The sequence below is a fragment of the Chrysemys picta genome, chromosome 15 (genome assembly GCF_011386835.1).
Source record: "Chrysemys picta bellii isolate R12L10 chromosome 15, ASM1138683v2, whole genome shotgun sequence".
NCBI classification, from domain to species: Eukaryota; Metazoa; Chordata; order Testudines; family Emydidae; genus Chrysemys; species Chrysemys picta.
The window spans coordinates 22,509,069-22,525,598 of record NC_088805.1 but is presented as its reverse complement, the minus strand read 5'-3'; the positions used below and the strand labels follow the sequence as shown (position 1 = coordinate 22,525,598).

Sequence of the window (16,530 nt, the reverse complement as noted above, 5' to 3'; positions counted from 1 at the left end):
AGTAGCATTTTTCAGGAACATAACGACAACATTAAGCGAGGAGTTACTGTATCTGTGTTCCTACAGGATGCAGCCACTAGTGGAAAATGAAATTATGTGTTGATTGAATTATTTAATGGAAGCAATGCTACACATGCTATTATACAATCACCACCTAAGCAGAAGTATGATAGTGCCCTTAGCATACTATAAAATCCCAGACTGAAAGGATTAAATGTGTGATTAAAAATAAAGAGAATTTGTTAACGTTTAAAAGGACGTGTCAAACTGATGACTCTGCAAAGTGAAAACCTCTGTGTCTCTACAAAACAGCTGGAGCATGGACACCGGCTGCGTAAGCTTCTTCCACAACAATTCAGCCTCAATCTGGAGGGATCACATCTGGGGTGAGAGGATACACTAGTCTCTGTGGCTCTCAGTCCTTGATCACTCTTGTAAGATTTCCAATAGTCATGGAATTAGATCCAAATGTGGCAGTGGGCTTTATTTGGTGTGTTGTGGAGACCTGTCCATAAGGAACAGGACTGACACCCACTAGCTTAATTCACCAGGTTAGAAACAGCATTCAGCTGGCAGTGACTTTCTATCACTACCCACATGGACAAGATTTGACCCCATGACAATCTCTATGCCATGGCCATCCCCGAAATCCTTCGCCCACACAGCTGGTTTTAATACTTTCCTCCTCATATCAACTTGATTCCCATTCAGTAACTATGTGCTCAAATCACTCAAACAGCAATTTATAAAATCCTAAATGCAGCTATAATTTATTTTATATCCCCTCCCTTTTAGTTTGATGACTCCCTCAAAGTGGTATCTTCATTATTTATTTCATTTTATTACAAGACCATCAGGGGGAAAAAAACCCAGTAATAAAAGTCATCTTTATCTAATGGTCAGGAAGGCCCCTATTTAGCAAAGCACTTAAGCACATGTTCAAGTTCCAGTGACTTCAAGTGCATGCTTAAGAGTTTTGCTGCATAAGAATGGACTTACTTGTGCTTGAAGTAATCATCATCATTGTGTTCCCATAAGTGTTTTGCTTAATTGGGATGCTATACAGGCAACAGAATCATCAGAGAAAGCATATTTCTTCTAGCATTCTATTTCAGCCTCTTACATTTGAAATGAAGAATATAGGCAATGTTATTAAACACTGGGTTACCAGACTTCATTGTATTAGCCATACCTTTAGGACCTGCTCTAAGTTCTCCAGCTTGGCTTGGAGCTGGTGTTTCTCCTTCACAGCCAAATCTCGTTCTTTGGTCACTATGGTGAGGGTTTCTCTAAGCTGAACATAGTCTGATTTCACCTAAAAATATAAAAAAAGTAAAATAAAATAAAAAGGAAGAGTGAGAGGTAAAGTACTCTCAATGTAGACAGTTTACCAAGAGAAAAGCACATCTGAAACAAACAGCATTTGCTTGTGCAATTCTGCCCAAAGCCATCAAATGGGGACAGGAAAAAATATAAAGCAGAAAATAAGAGATAAGAAACAAAAGCAAAAATTGAAATCAGGTAAGGGGTTAAACTTGAGTGAAAAAAGGAAACAGTACAAGAAGGAAATCATGTGAGTATATCATGTGCATGCAAATACACACATGCACACACTCTCTCATTTGGTATGGTTACAAACAATCTGACAATCAAAATTCAATTGGGCATAAGTTAAAAAACTAAAAGAAAAAGGCTAAAACATATACCAGTAAATACGCAAAATAGATGAAAGTAACTCAGATCAAATAGTTTTGTTACACCTCACTCCACCCTCACCTTTTCGTCTGTCTGTACGTTGTGTATCTCCAATCCTGCACAGAGATCTGTTAGTGTAGCTTTCTGATACAGTGTTACTCCAGGCAGATGTAGGAAGCTGCTTTAGACAATGCAGCTGTTTGCAGGATCAGAACCCTCAACTGTAAGCTCTGAGGCCCTGGTCTAGCAAACAACGGTGCATGTGAGTAACTTTATTAATGAAGATATTTCCATAGATTTTAATAAGGCCACTCGAGTGAGTAGAGGTCCACACATGCTTAAGTGTCTGTCGTATCAAGCCTTGTGTTTGTAAAGTGTCTACCACACTGGTGTTCTATAAATAAGAGCAGCGTCCTATGATTCTTCCTCCTCTCCTCCTCATCTGAGGTTGCAGAGATGGGAGTATAAACAGATCATACATATACCATTTCTGATTTAATCTTTTGACTTCATCAAGTCAGCCTGTTCTAAACTAATAATAAGCATCAGCAACAGAGCAGAGTTAAAATGTATAATCAAATTATTTTCCGTTCTGAAGGAAAAGAAATATTCACATGCAGCAAAAATTGTGTTTTCCCTTAAAATCTTTGCACATGTCCTATTTCCAAATAAGACAATGTCATGAGGTTAAGTTATTCAGCAAATAAGGCTTAACTTCTTATTTAATTTACCCCAGAGTTAGCTTAGCCTTTCAGTGCAAGTAACTCAATACAAAATAGAGGATTTGGGGAACCTTCAAGTCTGCACATAATACGGAGACTGTGTAATATGTATTACACATATACATTATGTATTTAGAAAATAAATTATTCCATCAATATTCCATGGACCAGTTCTCTTCCTTGACCTTTTGATCCATATCCTCAGCTAGTGTAAACTGGTTTCAATGGAGTGTACAGTGTGAGAATGGAGTGTACAGTGTGAGAATCTGGCCCTTTACCTCCTGACACTGTCTAGGTTTAAGCACAAACAATAAGTCCAGCAATGTAACAATTACAGAGTATATCACATCAGGAATTGACATCTTCAGAACATAACACCACAAAGAACATTAACAATTCAAACCCACTACTAATAGATACATAAGTAAGATATATAGCGTTCACCTAAACTTGACAAACGCACATCTTCACAATGCTGCTCGCAAGGACATAAACGAAACAAAGCCCATACCATTTTTAGCTCAATAACAGTCTGGACAGCATCTGTTTTCTTTGTCCAATTGACCATCAGAAATGTAACAGTGAAAGCAGGATTAGTGAATGCAGGGCTGGGTAAGGGAAGGAAAGGCAGTGCAATAAAATTATAGGGGAAAAAATGTGTAGGCTCCGACTGTGGGTCAAAGTTAGTTTCTCCTTTCCAACACAGCTATAGAGGGGACAAGTTCTCTTTTTGTTTGATTAGTAAAGCTGCGTTTTTTTAAATCCAAAGACATTAAACAACCTCTTACAAGGATGTCCATTCAGAGAAACCTTGAAAAACCACATTTCCCCTCTGGCTCCAGTTTGTTAACTCGTGAATTTCACAATGGTTCAAATTGAATCTAAACTGTTCAATGTAACCCTGCTATTTGTCTTTGCAGAGGGCTTTTCAGAGTGCAATGGACTGGAAAACAGAAAGAACAAATCTTGTTTTCCATGAGAACTAATGTAATTACCATCAACCTCAGGAATTTTTTTTCCTCTCTATATATTTTATTTTCCCTTTCCATTCAAAACTCTTTACAATAGGAGACATATTCATTTAAACAATGGATTTTCAGAAGTTATTAACTTCCTGCATACTTGGTATTGTCTTTCGCTGCTCAGATTGCTTGATGTACATTGTAAAATTAATGTGGTGGGGAAAGGGAGGTGATGAGACTTTGCCATTGACAATGCAAGCGTGTTATTGTCTGTGATTCTCAGTTAATTTACTAATGATGGATGAAGCACAAAGGTCTGGAGCAAGCTCCAAGAGAGCATGTACAGTTCAGCATGAAAAAAATAATTATTTAATTGTGATAACTGAAAAATACTGGTCTAGAACCAGGACCAAACTAAGGTCGTTACACGAGGCACCCAATTCTGTCATCTAAAAATACACGGCAGGTAAAGAAGACACACACAAAAAACACACAAAAGAACCAAAAATTGGGGAATAACTTGGGATGAGAAAAAGAGAGTGAGAAAGAGAGAGATTAGAGGGGGAGAGAAGGAGAAAGTATAGATAGATATCTAAGGGGTTGGGAGATGGGGGGAAGGGTAAAGAGAACATAGGAATGTGAGTCCAGGAAGAGAGGTTGAGAAGATAGTGTCCTGGAATGGGAAGAGAGCTATTATGAGTGGGAGTTGTCATGATAGACATGACAGAAGAGACATCATGATAAATAGTGTCAGAGGAGGGAGGGAAGATTTTGTAAAGGATATCTTTAGTGGGAAGAACGTGAGGAGAGACCAAAGGAAGAAAAAGACTTGGGACAGGTTGTAGGTAGACCTGAAGTAAAGGGAAAAAAGGGAGTGGGGAGATTACATAGGAACTGGGAGATATGGGGAAACAGAGGAAAGGGAACTAGGGAAAGAAAGCAAAAGTAGAAACATAACAAAAGGTGGGGGGCAGAACAGAGAAATGACACGAATATAAAAGAAAAAGAATGAAAGCGAAAGGACAGTCAGAGAAGGAAATAAAGAAATGGTAAAAGGAAGAGAAAGGCACAAGGAAACATGCATTTCTTTAGGGCTATGCAACTTTATTTTGATTTTATTCATGCTGCTATATGTTTTCAGATACAGTTCATAAGGAATGAAGGGGACAGGAAAGGTGATGTACTGGGGAAGGCACAGATAAGGGCCTGAGTCTGGGTTACAAAGGTAACTTGCCAGCAACTGTGGATGCTAATTATAGCTGAGAGGAGATATTTGGAGGGCGTGGGAAACATGGCTGTATGTACTGTGGGAGGCAGGACCATGAGAAGGCAGGAGTGTGGTGGCATTGCCTCACCATACACACATGAAACATCATGATGCAACGCTCTTAGTGTTGTTTCACAACTAGGTTTGCAAGCATTACTGAGGGCACCCTAAATCTTAAGACTGGTCTTCTAAAAGGATGAGAACATCTGCCTATTGACACACAGAAAGTAACTGCAGTACCTTTATAAAAATAAATGAAAGTAACAGTAAAATACGCTTTGTGTCTTGAGCTTGTGATGGTGTCGTCTAGTGGCTGCTCCACAGAAAGGACAAGAATAATGCTGCCAACGATGACAAATCTCCTTTAGTCTAGGGGTTAAAAGTTATAAGTCTATCCATTTGGATAAGAAGGATCTCGATTCTAGTCTTTGCTCACCTATGTGGGTGATTTATATGAGGACTGTATCAGAGAAACACATGGTTTTGTTAAAATAAGAACTTCCTGCAGTAAAGTTAGAAGATGACAAAGAAATGGCAACCCAGTGGTACAGAAAAGGCAATTTTAGGGCCAATTTATTTTGGTTTTAAGATGTGGGGCTTGTCTACCAGGGGAAATAACCCATAATAGCTATTCCACATGAATTCCCAAGTGGACACTCTTGCTCTGTGCTAAGAGTGTCTTTGTGCAGTTTAGCATAATCCACGATGGAAGTGGATTAGGCTGCGAGTGTGGAACAGCTATTGTACTTTAAATGCACATGCTAATTTATTTCACAAAAGCTTTCCTCCGTAGAGAAGCCTTTAGTGATAGCCTACTACCCCACGGTAAGCATAAGGTTCATATCTATTACTGATGACAAACTGACAAGTCAGATGGAGTCATAATTAATCCAGCATTTTGAATTAGTAAGAAGGTGTTTAACTTGTTAGTGTGGCCTAGTGGATAACTCACTAGAGCAAGACTCAGGAGGCCTGGGTTCTATTCTACTGCCACTGGCTTGGTGGATGACCATGGACACCTCCCTGTGCCTCCATGTACCCATCTATAAAATGGAGATGATACTAACCTCCTTTGTAAAATGCTTTGAGATCTATGGATGAAAAGCACTATATAAGAGCTAAGTGTTAATTGTTTCAATCTCCAGGAGAGAGAGAGAGATATGATATAGAAGACAGATAGATGTATGTATACTTCACTCATTAACAATCTTCTCAATAAGCTTATTCATAGTCAATTATATCTAATATGATATATCTACATCATAGTTAAGAGATCTACCTACAATAATTGTATTTGAAAATACAAACTAAAGTCAGATTCTAGTCTCACAACTCATTTTTACCAGTATAACAGAGAAACATTAGACCTAATGTCCTATTTGTTGGAGTGCAACTTTGTATATTCATAAATTTATCATTTTCCTTAATAATAAATCTAATTCTATAGTGTGCCTGACAAACATCCCTATTAGATTTTAACAAGGGATTACATGGCAATATGGTACATCCATTTACCAAAGGATTTCCAATTTTCTTTTGTCTACTAGTAATAGTTATCTAGATTTTTTAAAAATTTTCTTTGAAGTGTTGGTGAGTGTAGCGGGGTAGCCACCCGCTCCTGCCTGGGAAGGGTTAAAGCCAGCCCTGCAGAGGGCTGGGGCTGGGGAAGGAAAGACCTGGGCTGATCGGGGGAAGCACCTGCAGCTGGGCCACACCCCAATCGGAGCCCAGCTGGCCCTCTAAAGGCTTGAGCCAGGAGCAAGGAGATACTCTCTCTCTGTATTCAGAGAGAGAAGGGCCTGGCTGCAGGGAGCTAGGGACAGAGTACCTGAGTGGAGCAGGGCTGGGGAAAGGCAGAGGAGCTGGGGAGCTCCAGCCTGGAAAGCCCCAGGCTGTGGCCTAGCATTGGGCCAACAGGTATTGGGGGTTGCAAAGGGCAGCCCAGGGGTAGGCCAAGGCAGCAGGTCCAAACCCAACCTTGCCAGTGATGAGTAGCTTATACTGCAGTCTGCCCCAGGGAGCGGGGGCTAGTTGCTGACTGGCAGTGGCCTTATTCTGAGGCAAGGTGGGGGATAGTGGGTGGGGGTTCCCTGGGGAGGGGAGACCCAAAGAGAAAGGGGTACTGCCAGAGGGCAGCCCCCCAGATAAAGCTGCACCGGGTCCTCGGAGGGACAAGGAGGCCAAGAGGCAGCGGTAAGGTGGATCACTGGCTTGCAGAGGGCGCTCTGGAGCTGGGATAAGCTAATTCCCAGAAGAGACCAGCAGGAGGTGCCAAAGGTGTGAGTCTGCATCCTTACAGTGAGCATTGCATGTTTCTGCTGTGGATTTTTTTTCACATGGGAAATAAAGGGCCATGGGACCAGACAGCACATCCCAGAGTTCTTCTGACAATGTACCTTGGGAAAATTTGTATTAGAGATGTGTGGAATCTGCAGATGTTTTATCTGCCTGTCAGACAGAGAATATTTCATCCAAGGATCTCGAAGCCCTATAAAAAACACTTTATCTTAATGATTTTCCAAATGGTCCTAATAATCTGTATCTAAACCTGCTCCTTTAGAGGTTCAAGACTTAATAAACAAAGATCTCTGCATATTTTCATTCTGCACCTTGGGAAGAAACAGAGGAAACACGTCTCCATAAATAATAATATTTTGTACTTCCACAGCACATTCTAACCAGGACTTTCTTCTCCTGAGGATTTTGCATTAAACCACACAGACAACTGTGATCTGATTTCCTATATACAGTACCCAGAACAGCAGCGGAGTGTTCCAGGAGTCTATCACTCCCTTATTTTTGTTTTCCAAAATATGCACTAAAAGTGATTTTAATGATCTCTCCAACAAGCTGTCTGTTTAAGAACATATGGGATATGCCTGAAATTGAATTACAGATTGAGCATATCTAACAAAGCCCCCAGTGGCAAAGACAGTTGACCTAGATAGATCCATAGTAAACAGTCATGATTTCATGAGAGAAACACTGGGAACATTTTGCTCTGTGATGACTCTGCGTTAAATGCACACAAATGAGTGTGTCATCCACAAAGCTTTTCATTCCATATATTACCACACATCAAACACTTCTGTCACTTGGGTTGGTTACGAAATCTAGAATATTAATGAAGCATCTTCAGTTTTTCGTAATACTTAAATCCAAAGACTATGGAGTTACTAGAAAAATACCACAGTTTATTTCATTGGTAAGGAGCTCATTTGGCCAAGCAGTGAAAGAACATTTTTCCCTGTGCCAAATACAGTTTACTTAAACTGATAAATGCTCTCTGCAGGCCTGCAGTTTATTCTGCCATAGGCAGACCACAACTGCTGAGATCAGACTAATTTACCTGTTACAGAGATAAGCACCGTAAAACTCTGCTTTAATATTGGATGTTGGTGAACCAGCCAACTTCTCATACTACTAATATCTCTGAGAAAACATCATCCCATATAAGGAAGAGGTTACATTTTTCTGTTCATAATTGTTCATATAAAATACATACGTTAAAAACATTCTGAACATGCAATGTACACACTACCCATGTTTATATATGCAGATCAGCAAGCAATCAGAACCTACATAAACTGCACTCACTTTCAGTATGCAAAACCTGCATACATGCATAGTGAAGGAACTGCTCCCCTAGGCAAAGGGCCAGCACAAGAACTATGCACAATTAAATACCACTTAAGACTTATTTTGGAGGCTTAAGTGTTGTACAGTCTCTGTAATGCCCTTTGCATAGGAATGAATTTTTCACCCTTTGTGCTGTGCACAAAACAGTTAATGGTTCCTCTACCAGTTTGGCCTGTTTTCACACAAAATTGCCCTGGTTGTATGCATATATCCTTATTTGTGTCCATAGAATTGCTGGGCCAATTTAGGTGCTTGTTTTTCAAAATTCAGTCTTAATGAGTTAAAAAATAAACCCTATACAAAAAGAAATGAAAATGGTTCTTATTGTGATTTGTATGTGACCATAATGAGTTTATTTTAATGTATTCTCTCTCTTTGAGGGCTGATCTTTAATGGTGTTAAAACTCTTCCTATCTTTAATACGTAGCAGTTGTATAGAGGTTTACATTTTCAAAAATACTAGACAAACTAACCCATACTCCCAAATCCCTCTGGCTATTATCAGTGAAAATGAGGTACGGAAGGTTACTTGATTTGCCTAAATCCACACAGCAAATCTAAGGATAGAATTCCTAGGTCCCAGCCCTGTGCTTAGACCTCTACACCCTTCTGCCTCATGGCTGGTTTTTCTGTCTAACATTAGTTTATTTTTCATTACACTTTAAATTTTTCTATTTCACAGTTTTTCCTAAAAATACTTCCTTACTCTATACCCTCCAATTAATTATTTTTGCCCTATCAGTTTGAGAAGGCGACATGCTCATGGGAGCCTACAAAAATATTCCACACAGAATATTAAGTATTTTTGTATTGGAATACCAATTATCTCCTTGCAGACTTTGAGGAAGGAGCAGAGCAAAACCACCTCTGTGCATCTGTAATTAAGAATCCTGATAATGAATTTCACTCTCTTAATCACAGCTACAAGTGAGCCGATTGCCAAGCCTGACTCGGAAAGCAGAGCGAGAACTTGTGCTAGGAAAATGGCTCCATACATGCTGAAAGCTTTCTCTGTATTCCATAATATTGTCCACACCACCGAGGGCCGGCTCTGGCTTTTTTGCCGCCCCAAGCAAAAAAAGCCTCCCAACGCCCCCTGCCGGGGAGTGCGGCAGGAGAGGGCGCCGAACCCGGCTGCGGCCCCGCTCTCCCCGGCAGCCGGAGCACCGGGAGGAGGGCGGAGAGCCCAGCCGGGGCCCCGCTCTCCCCGACCGGCCGGAGCGGCGGGGGAGGGCGGCGAGCCCGGCCGCGACCCCTCTCTCCCCGGGTGAGCGCCGTCCCCCTCCAGTTGCCGCCCCAAGCACATGCTTGGAGGGCTGGTGCCTGGAGCCAGCCCTGACACCACCACACACACTCAAATTGTCATAGCTCCATTGACTTAAGTATAGAGACAGACCCTCACCTGCCTAAACTGTCATCACTCCTCAGTTGCTTTACATTGTCATGTACGTCAATACAGCTTTGACAATGTACACCAACTGAGGATCTACCCTTTGGTGCCACAATAGCATTGTTTGGTGAGGGGTCTCAGTCTTGGCCTCTGATGTCACAGCTCTTTTCCTGGCACTTAGTGCAAGAATTTGGAGGGCCTGCTCCTGCTTTCATTGAAGTCAATGGGAAGTTTTGCAGGACTGGGCCTAGAGACTTTTAAAAGCCCCAGGTGTGTCTGAGACCTGCTCCACGAATCTCCTGGATGGGTATTTGTGCTTGGCCACTAGCCATGGTTTAAAGGAGCTCACCACAGGTGCTTCAGTCTGCAGGTAATTGTGCCTGTGCTATGTCAGGGCCTAAAGTGTAGAACCCCAAATAATCCATATCTCCTAACTTTAAAAACAGCTTAGAACAGTTTTATTCTGAGCAATTTGTTCTCTTTTAGTTTGACTGCTGTTACCCTATTATCTCTTCCTTCTGTCACATTTCGGTTTTTCCCCAGGCACTCACTTCATATACAATTGGCTTTATTTTATTTTTTTTGAAAGGTCTTAGGGGACAGATCTTTGAATTTTCCTTTTTAAAATGGGTGGAATTCAGACTGTAAGCTCTTTGGGGCGGGGACTATTTTTGTTCTTTGTACAGTTCCTGGCACAGTGAGGCCTTGGTCCGGTCCAGGACTGGGGTTCCTAAATACTACAATACTAATACTACTAATGGGTTAGTTTTAACCTATAAAGCCCTACATAGTGTGGGTTAAACGAGATGTAGTTTCTCTCTGCCTGATATACTGTCACAATCCAGATATCCAGAAGCAGTGGAGCTAGAGCCCCTTTAATCTATAGGAGATGGAGCTGCTTGCGGGTCATTCCTGGAGAAGTCCTCTCTTGGTTGGCCAGAGCCCAGATATGTTAACCTTCAGGCATGCTGCAAAGCTCATCTTTTCTCCTTCTTCGTTAACACAGCTGGGGAGAGTGTGTGCTGAGGTGGATCTACTTATGGGAAATCCCTTGTTTATAGTTATACTGTCATTTTGAATGTAGGGGATAGGTACCCAGAGCACTACATGAGTTTCAGTGAGCTGTATTTTATACATCTTAAGAAACAAACAAATAAATAAATAAAAAACAATTGGTGAAATCTGAGCTCATTGAAGTCAATGGTAGTTTTGCCTCAACTTTAATGGGGCCAGGATTTCACCCTTTGTATTTTAAATTTGTTTTTGCAAGGTTGTTCAGTACCTTGAGCAGAGAGAGGTGCTTTGTAGCTATAATTTATTATTATTACTATTACAACTACTACAACTACAATAAAGGTAATTAGAGCTAAAATGCTTCAATACTTTCTTAAGCCTTCCCTGCATTAGCCACACATGCTACATTTGTCTGAGGTAGAATGTAAACTGCATGGGAAATGGACCTTATCTTTATGTGACTAGTGAAGGGTACACTTGGCGAGCTCTGTAAACAACGGTAGTGGGGAAAGGATGATGCTGGAACTAAGCTAGAAAGGTATTTAGAAGAAAAACCATCATGACAGAGAACCACTAGACAGATGGGGTGGATAGATCTAAATAAGCCATATGGCCTCATTCCATCCCAAAATAATAATATGCCACTGATTTATATAGGAACCACTTTGATTCCTCTCCAATCTGCTCTGAAGAGCAGAAAATTTCAGTTCTGTTTAGAGACCATGTGCTATGTATGAAGTCATACAGTACATGTATACCACCCTCTATTCTCAACCGTTCACCTTTATCAACCAGCCCGGGCTGGCTCAGGGATTAAACAGCACAAGTTTTAGCTCAGAATTTCAGTCCTGATCCTACATATTTGAAATATGCACTTCAAAGGGGCCTAAATGAGCTAGGCAACCAACTCCAATTAATCTTTGATGTTTGCAGTGTTCTTGCAGTCTCTGATATGAGTTACTTCTGGGGGAATTCTGTGCCACTGCGCATGTGCAGAATTTATGTCCCCTACAGATTTCTTTGCTTCTCCACAGAAAAATGGACTTTCTGACAGGGAAGCAAAGGGAAGACACAAGAGCGGTCATGTGACCCTCCCCAGGAGTATCTTTTCGGGGCCCACGGCAGCCAGCCGAGAGATAAATCACTGTGGGGCAGGAGGCAGGATGGATGGCTCCTACCCTGCACTGGGCTCAGCTGCTAGTCTCGGCTGGGCTGGGGAGGACAGGACTTCCTCTTCCCCTGCATGGCATCCAGGGCTGGGTCAGACCCACCCCCCATATTTCTCCCCTGGCTGCAGGAAACTCTGCAAACTCCCTCCTCCCCTGCTTCCTGCACCCATTGCTCCTTAGCTGCAGGGAGAGGGATCCCTGTACAGGGAGCTGCTCCCCCATCCGCCCAACCCCCATGAATACAGACCCCCTCATAGCCAGACCCTCTTGTCAAGCCTCACCCCCCACACTAAGCCCCACTTCCCATGTACCTGGACCACCCTGATGAGCCACCCGCACCCAGATCTCCATCCCACTGAGCCCCAACCAGCTGCACCTAAATCCTCACCCCACTGAGCCCCATTCCCCCAGCATCTGGACCTCCCACTAAGCCCCCACACTGAGACCCCCTGCTGAACTCTATCCCCACACCCCCAGACCGACCCCCCCTTGCTGAGCCCCAACCACCTTCACTCAGACCCCCCTGCAGAATCCCATTACTGTTGCACCCAGAACCCCCCAACAAGCCCCCCGCACCTGGATCCCCCACTGAGCCACCCACACCCAGATTGCCCCACACAGAACCCTCTCAACCCACGCCTGGATCCCCCCACACTAAGCCCCTCCACACTTGGATCCTGCCTTGCTGAACCTGCCTGCCCATACCTGGTGCACCTGGCATGGATGGGCAGGGCCCTGGGTGTTTCTGGGGCAGGCTCGGTTCTTGCGTTGTGTCAGGGTTGGGTGCCGCCTCACCGCTGATCACTGTGCAGGGGGAGCTGCACAGTGATCTCCCACCTCTCTGCAGCCAGTGGCCTGTGCTCCCAAATTTCATGCTGGAGCCTCCACACTTATTGACAAATAAAATTTGCATAATTTTAAAATATTGTGTGCACAATTTTTTTGGTGCAGAATTTTTAATGTTTTGGCACAGAATGCCCTCAGGAGTAATGAGTTATGTGCACGACTAGCCCTCTAAGCCAATGTGAGAATCCAGTCTAGAGTAATATTTTTTGGCTCAATCTAAACTTGTTTAGGGTCTAGATTGTGAGTATCCCTTGTGCAGCCACAAGGTACCTCTTTTCCCATCTCACATGCTCCATGCACGGTCACTTAAAGTTGTAACCCCTGCACTCAGGGAAATGCAGGGACAGTTCCCTTGGTGTCCCTCCCTGGGGGAGGAGGCACATTGCCCCAAACTGCCTCACAGTACAGGCCAGGCACAGCAGCCAACAGAGAGAACTCTCCTAAAGGATGATGCAGCTTTTTCAGTTTTTCTGTGCACCGAGCCAGTCAGGATGGGATTGTGCCTTGTTTGGGCATAATCTCTCCTTACACTTCTGGAGCAGCGCAACACACACACACACACACACACACACACACACACACACACACACACACTCACTCACTCTCACTCTCTCGGCAGATGGCTAGATGCTACAGCTTGGCCCTCAAAAGCCACAGCTAACCACTCATGGGAAAGGTTTAGTTTGTCATGGTTTTCTTGTCAGATCTTGCTCCAGTTGAGGCTTATAGCTAGACTGAGTGCAGAGCTCCAGGGGAAGGTTCCAGAAGGACTGTGCCTCAGGAACCACAATCTCTTCCTGAGTTCCTAGGTGGACAGAGGTAGAGCACAGGTTGCACCAGTCATAGGTCCCAGCCTTGCATCCTCCCCAGCCATTTCAGGCTGAGGGGTTTATGAACTTCCTCAGACACACTGTCCACTAGGCAAGCACAAGATGGCAGAGAATTAGATGCCAGAGAGTCAAAAATAGAAGTGGTTAAAATGGTTTTTTTTATTTTTGGCAAACTGAAATTTATTGATACATTGTCAGTTTTGATTAAAAAACAAGAAAAATTGACAAAATTCAGGGGGGAAATTGTTTTTGTCAAAAATTTACATAGGGTGGGTGGAAATAATTTCCTGATGGGCTCTAGTGAAAACCACTGCAAACAGCAATTTTCGCCAAAACCGCACAGGAACTTAGAGTACAATGAGAAGATGCTTCAATGACAAATCACATCTCACCAATGTTTGTCTGTGTGTCTTAATTATTCATTTTCTTCTGGGGAGTAATATTTGTTCACAAAAAAATACACTGTTCATGAATTCAAATGTGGTTTTAAAACAAAACATGTCCTTTGTGGGTCACTAGCAGAGAAGCAGCGCGACTGTGCTGTTTGCTTTTAGCAGCTCGGCAGTGTGGCATCAATGATAAATGGATGTGAGAATTCTATTAGCATGTCTTCATACTGAGATGTTACCTGGTCATATTGCAGTGCCTTGTGGGAAAGACTAGCATATTGAAGGCTCAAGCGATTCTTCTCTTGCACAGCATCCTTCAGTTCATTTTCCTAGAACAGAAGAAAAGGTGTTACAGGCCACTCATCGACAGTCTTTTAAATTGCATGTATCTTAAGTAATCAATGGGTGTGCTTTACTGGATATTAACACAGTCAGGCACAAGGCCGAAGGTCCTGAAGGTGCAAAACCTGCAGAGCTATTATGGACTATAAATGACTGCCACCACATTTTTCAATAGGGGATTTGGAGATGGTAAAGTGGGTAAATCTGATTAAAGACACACAGATGAAGGGACATGACTCGACTCCACAGACCAGACAAGTGAAATACACAACTCTCCATGGAGTCAATGAGAGCCCTACCCTTGCAGCAGCATGACTTGAAGATGGCAAGATTCTTGCCCTAGGTTTTCCTGAAGAACCAGAAGGGAAGAGAAACCAGCAGGACCCTCAAAGTCAGAAGTTCACAATACACCACAGCTACCACAGAGAGTCAGCGATTACTGAGGAGCAATTCTCTCCATTTTCTAATATCCACATACAGCACCTGGATACCACAGTGATAGGCACTTCAGATGTGAGAACAGAAAGATAATATAGCCCCAGGTGTTATCTACAGCTGTAGCTAGGTATACTGGTGGGCAACATGGCTGTAATGGGGTCCTCGGTGGGCCGAGGAGCCTAGCAGTTAGCGTCTACTCGGTCATGGGGCAGAGGTAGTGGAGACCAGGCCCATCTACTCCACCGGGCTCTAGCCTAGGGCCCTAGGAAGGTCAGCAGCATTTGGTATTCAGGAGGGGCCCTTTGAGCTACCTTCTGTGGGTTGCTTCCTTCCCTCAGCTTCTGGTCCCAGATAAGGGGAAAAGAAAAAGTAAAAAGGAAACCAAAACGGCCAGCCTCGGCTGGGCTCTGTTCCTTCAAGGCGGCTTCTCCAGCCCCTTTCGGAAGGAACCTTCAGGGTAGGTCTGCACTCCCCCCCAGCCTCCCCTTTCTGAGCTGGGTTGCTTCCTTTTCAAGGCTGTCTCCAGTTGGAGCATGCTCTGGAGGGTTGGAGGGGCCCAGTATCGTCATTTAACCCCTTCCGTCCCAGTGTGGGGTTTGTATATCCCATCAGAATGGCACTATAAGGAACACGAAATAAAGAAGAGTTAACAAACCACAAAAGATTAGGTGGTTAACGTTCTGTCTTTGGGAACAAAAGAGGCTATTTCCGGTGACATAACTGAGGCAGGGTCCTCTGCCTGTTCTGAAAACCTTTTTTTTTTTGCAGAAGTTCAAGAATGGTGACTATATGAAATCAAAGTCTTTCAGAGCCATCCCAAGGAAAAGGACTACTGAAAGCATTTTGGCAATGAGTGAGACTTGACTGAAAGGGCTGGGTAAAAAAAACAATTTATATTGGCTGAGCTGTGAATTTTTCCAATAGGGTAGATTTTAGATTCTGTTCTATTAATAAAACCAGATCAAAGTACAACACATTCAGTCAGTTCATGTATTTATTTTTTTTAATTTAAAAACCTAAAGTAGGCTGACGTTAACCCCTGATGAAAGTTGCAATCTCGGGGCTAACTTTAGGATTTTTGCTGACCTACGTAACCTGGAACAGCCCGACCCGCAGGTTTTCATTACTACAGTGCCAACTGAAAATTCAGCTCAAGTTAGATAAAAGAATCACTAGGTTTGTAAACCTCTCAATAGCCCCACTGGTTCCCAAACATAACTCTTTGAAACTCCACTGATCTGCTTGGCAGACAGAGCTCTTCTCACTCTGCTTAGGTATCAGGCAAAGCAGCTGGAATAGAACTGCTCAAAAGTTTTCACACACAATATGTTGTTTGTGAACATTTCTTTTAAAAAGCAAACTTTTTGTGAAAAATCCTTCCCATTAACAATAATTTCCACTGTTGCAAATTTTTCACAATGTTTTTAACCAAAAATGTTCTTGAAATTTCAAACAAAATCATTTTCAAAATCACTATCAATTTTTATTATTTATCAAAAACAGATTTTCAATAAGATGTGCTTTTCAGTAAACAAAAAATTCCATTTCAATTTTTTTCCATGATATTTCAACCAAACATTTTCTTTAAGCAAAATCATTATCCACATTTTTTGTTTACCAAAACTCAAGTTTTGAGTAAGAGAATGTGGTTTTCAGTAAACAAAAAATGTTGATAACAATTCAGTTAAAAATGCCAGTTACATAATTGCAAAATATTTCACAATAAAATGGAAAATGGGTCCATATCAAATTCTGTTAAATGGAAACAACTTTGGAATTTAAAAGTTTGCTTTACATCTCCTCCTCTCCCTCTTGCACCCCGTACCC

General features: G+C 42.5%; 1 protein-coding gene across 18 annotated transcripts in view; it reads right to left on the bottom strand.

The window, feature by feature from the left end:
• Positions 1 to 16,530, bottom strand: part of RIMBP2 (RIMS binding protein 2) — a 359,348-nt gene that overhangs the window by 119,381 nt on the left and 223,437 nt on the right. For all 18 annotated transcript variants that reach the window (XM_024101538.3, XM_024101539.3, XM_065568590.1 and 15 more), the window contains 2 exons: positions 14,163 to 14,252; positions 1,193 to 1,315 (listed from right to left, as the gene is read on the bottom strand). In XM_024101538.3, the coding sequence (XP_023957306.2) occupies positions 1,193 to 1,315; positions 14,163 to 14,252 (213 nt within the window). The remainder of the gene's footprint in view (positions 1 to 1,192; positions 1,316 to 14,162; positions 14,253 to 16,530) is intronic.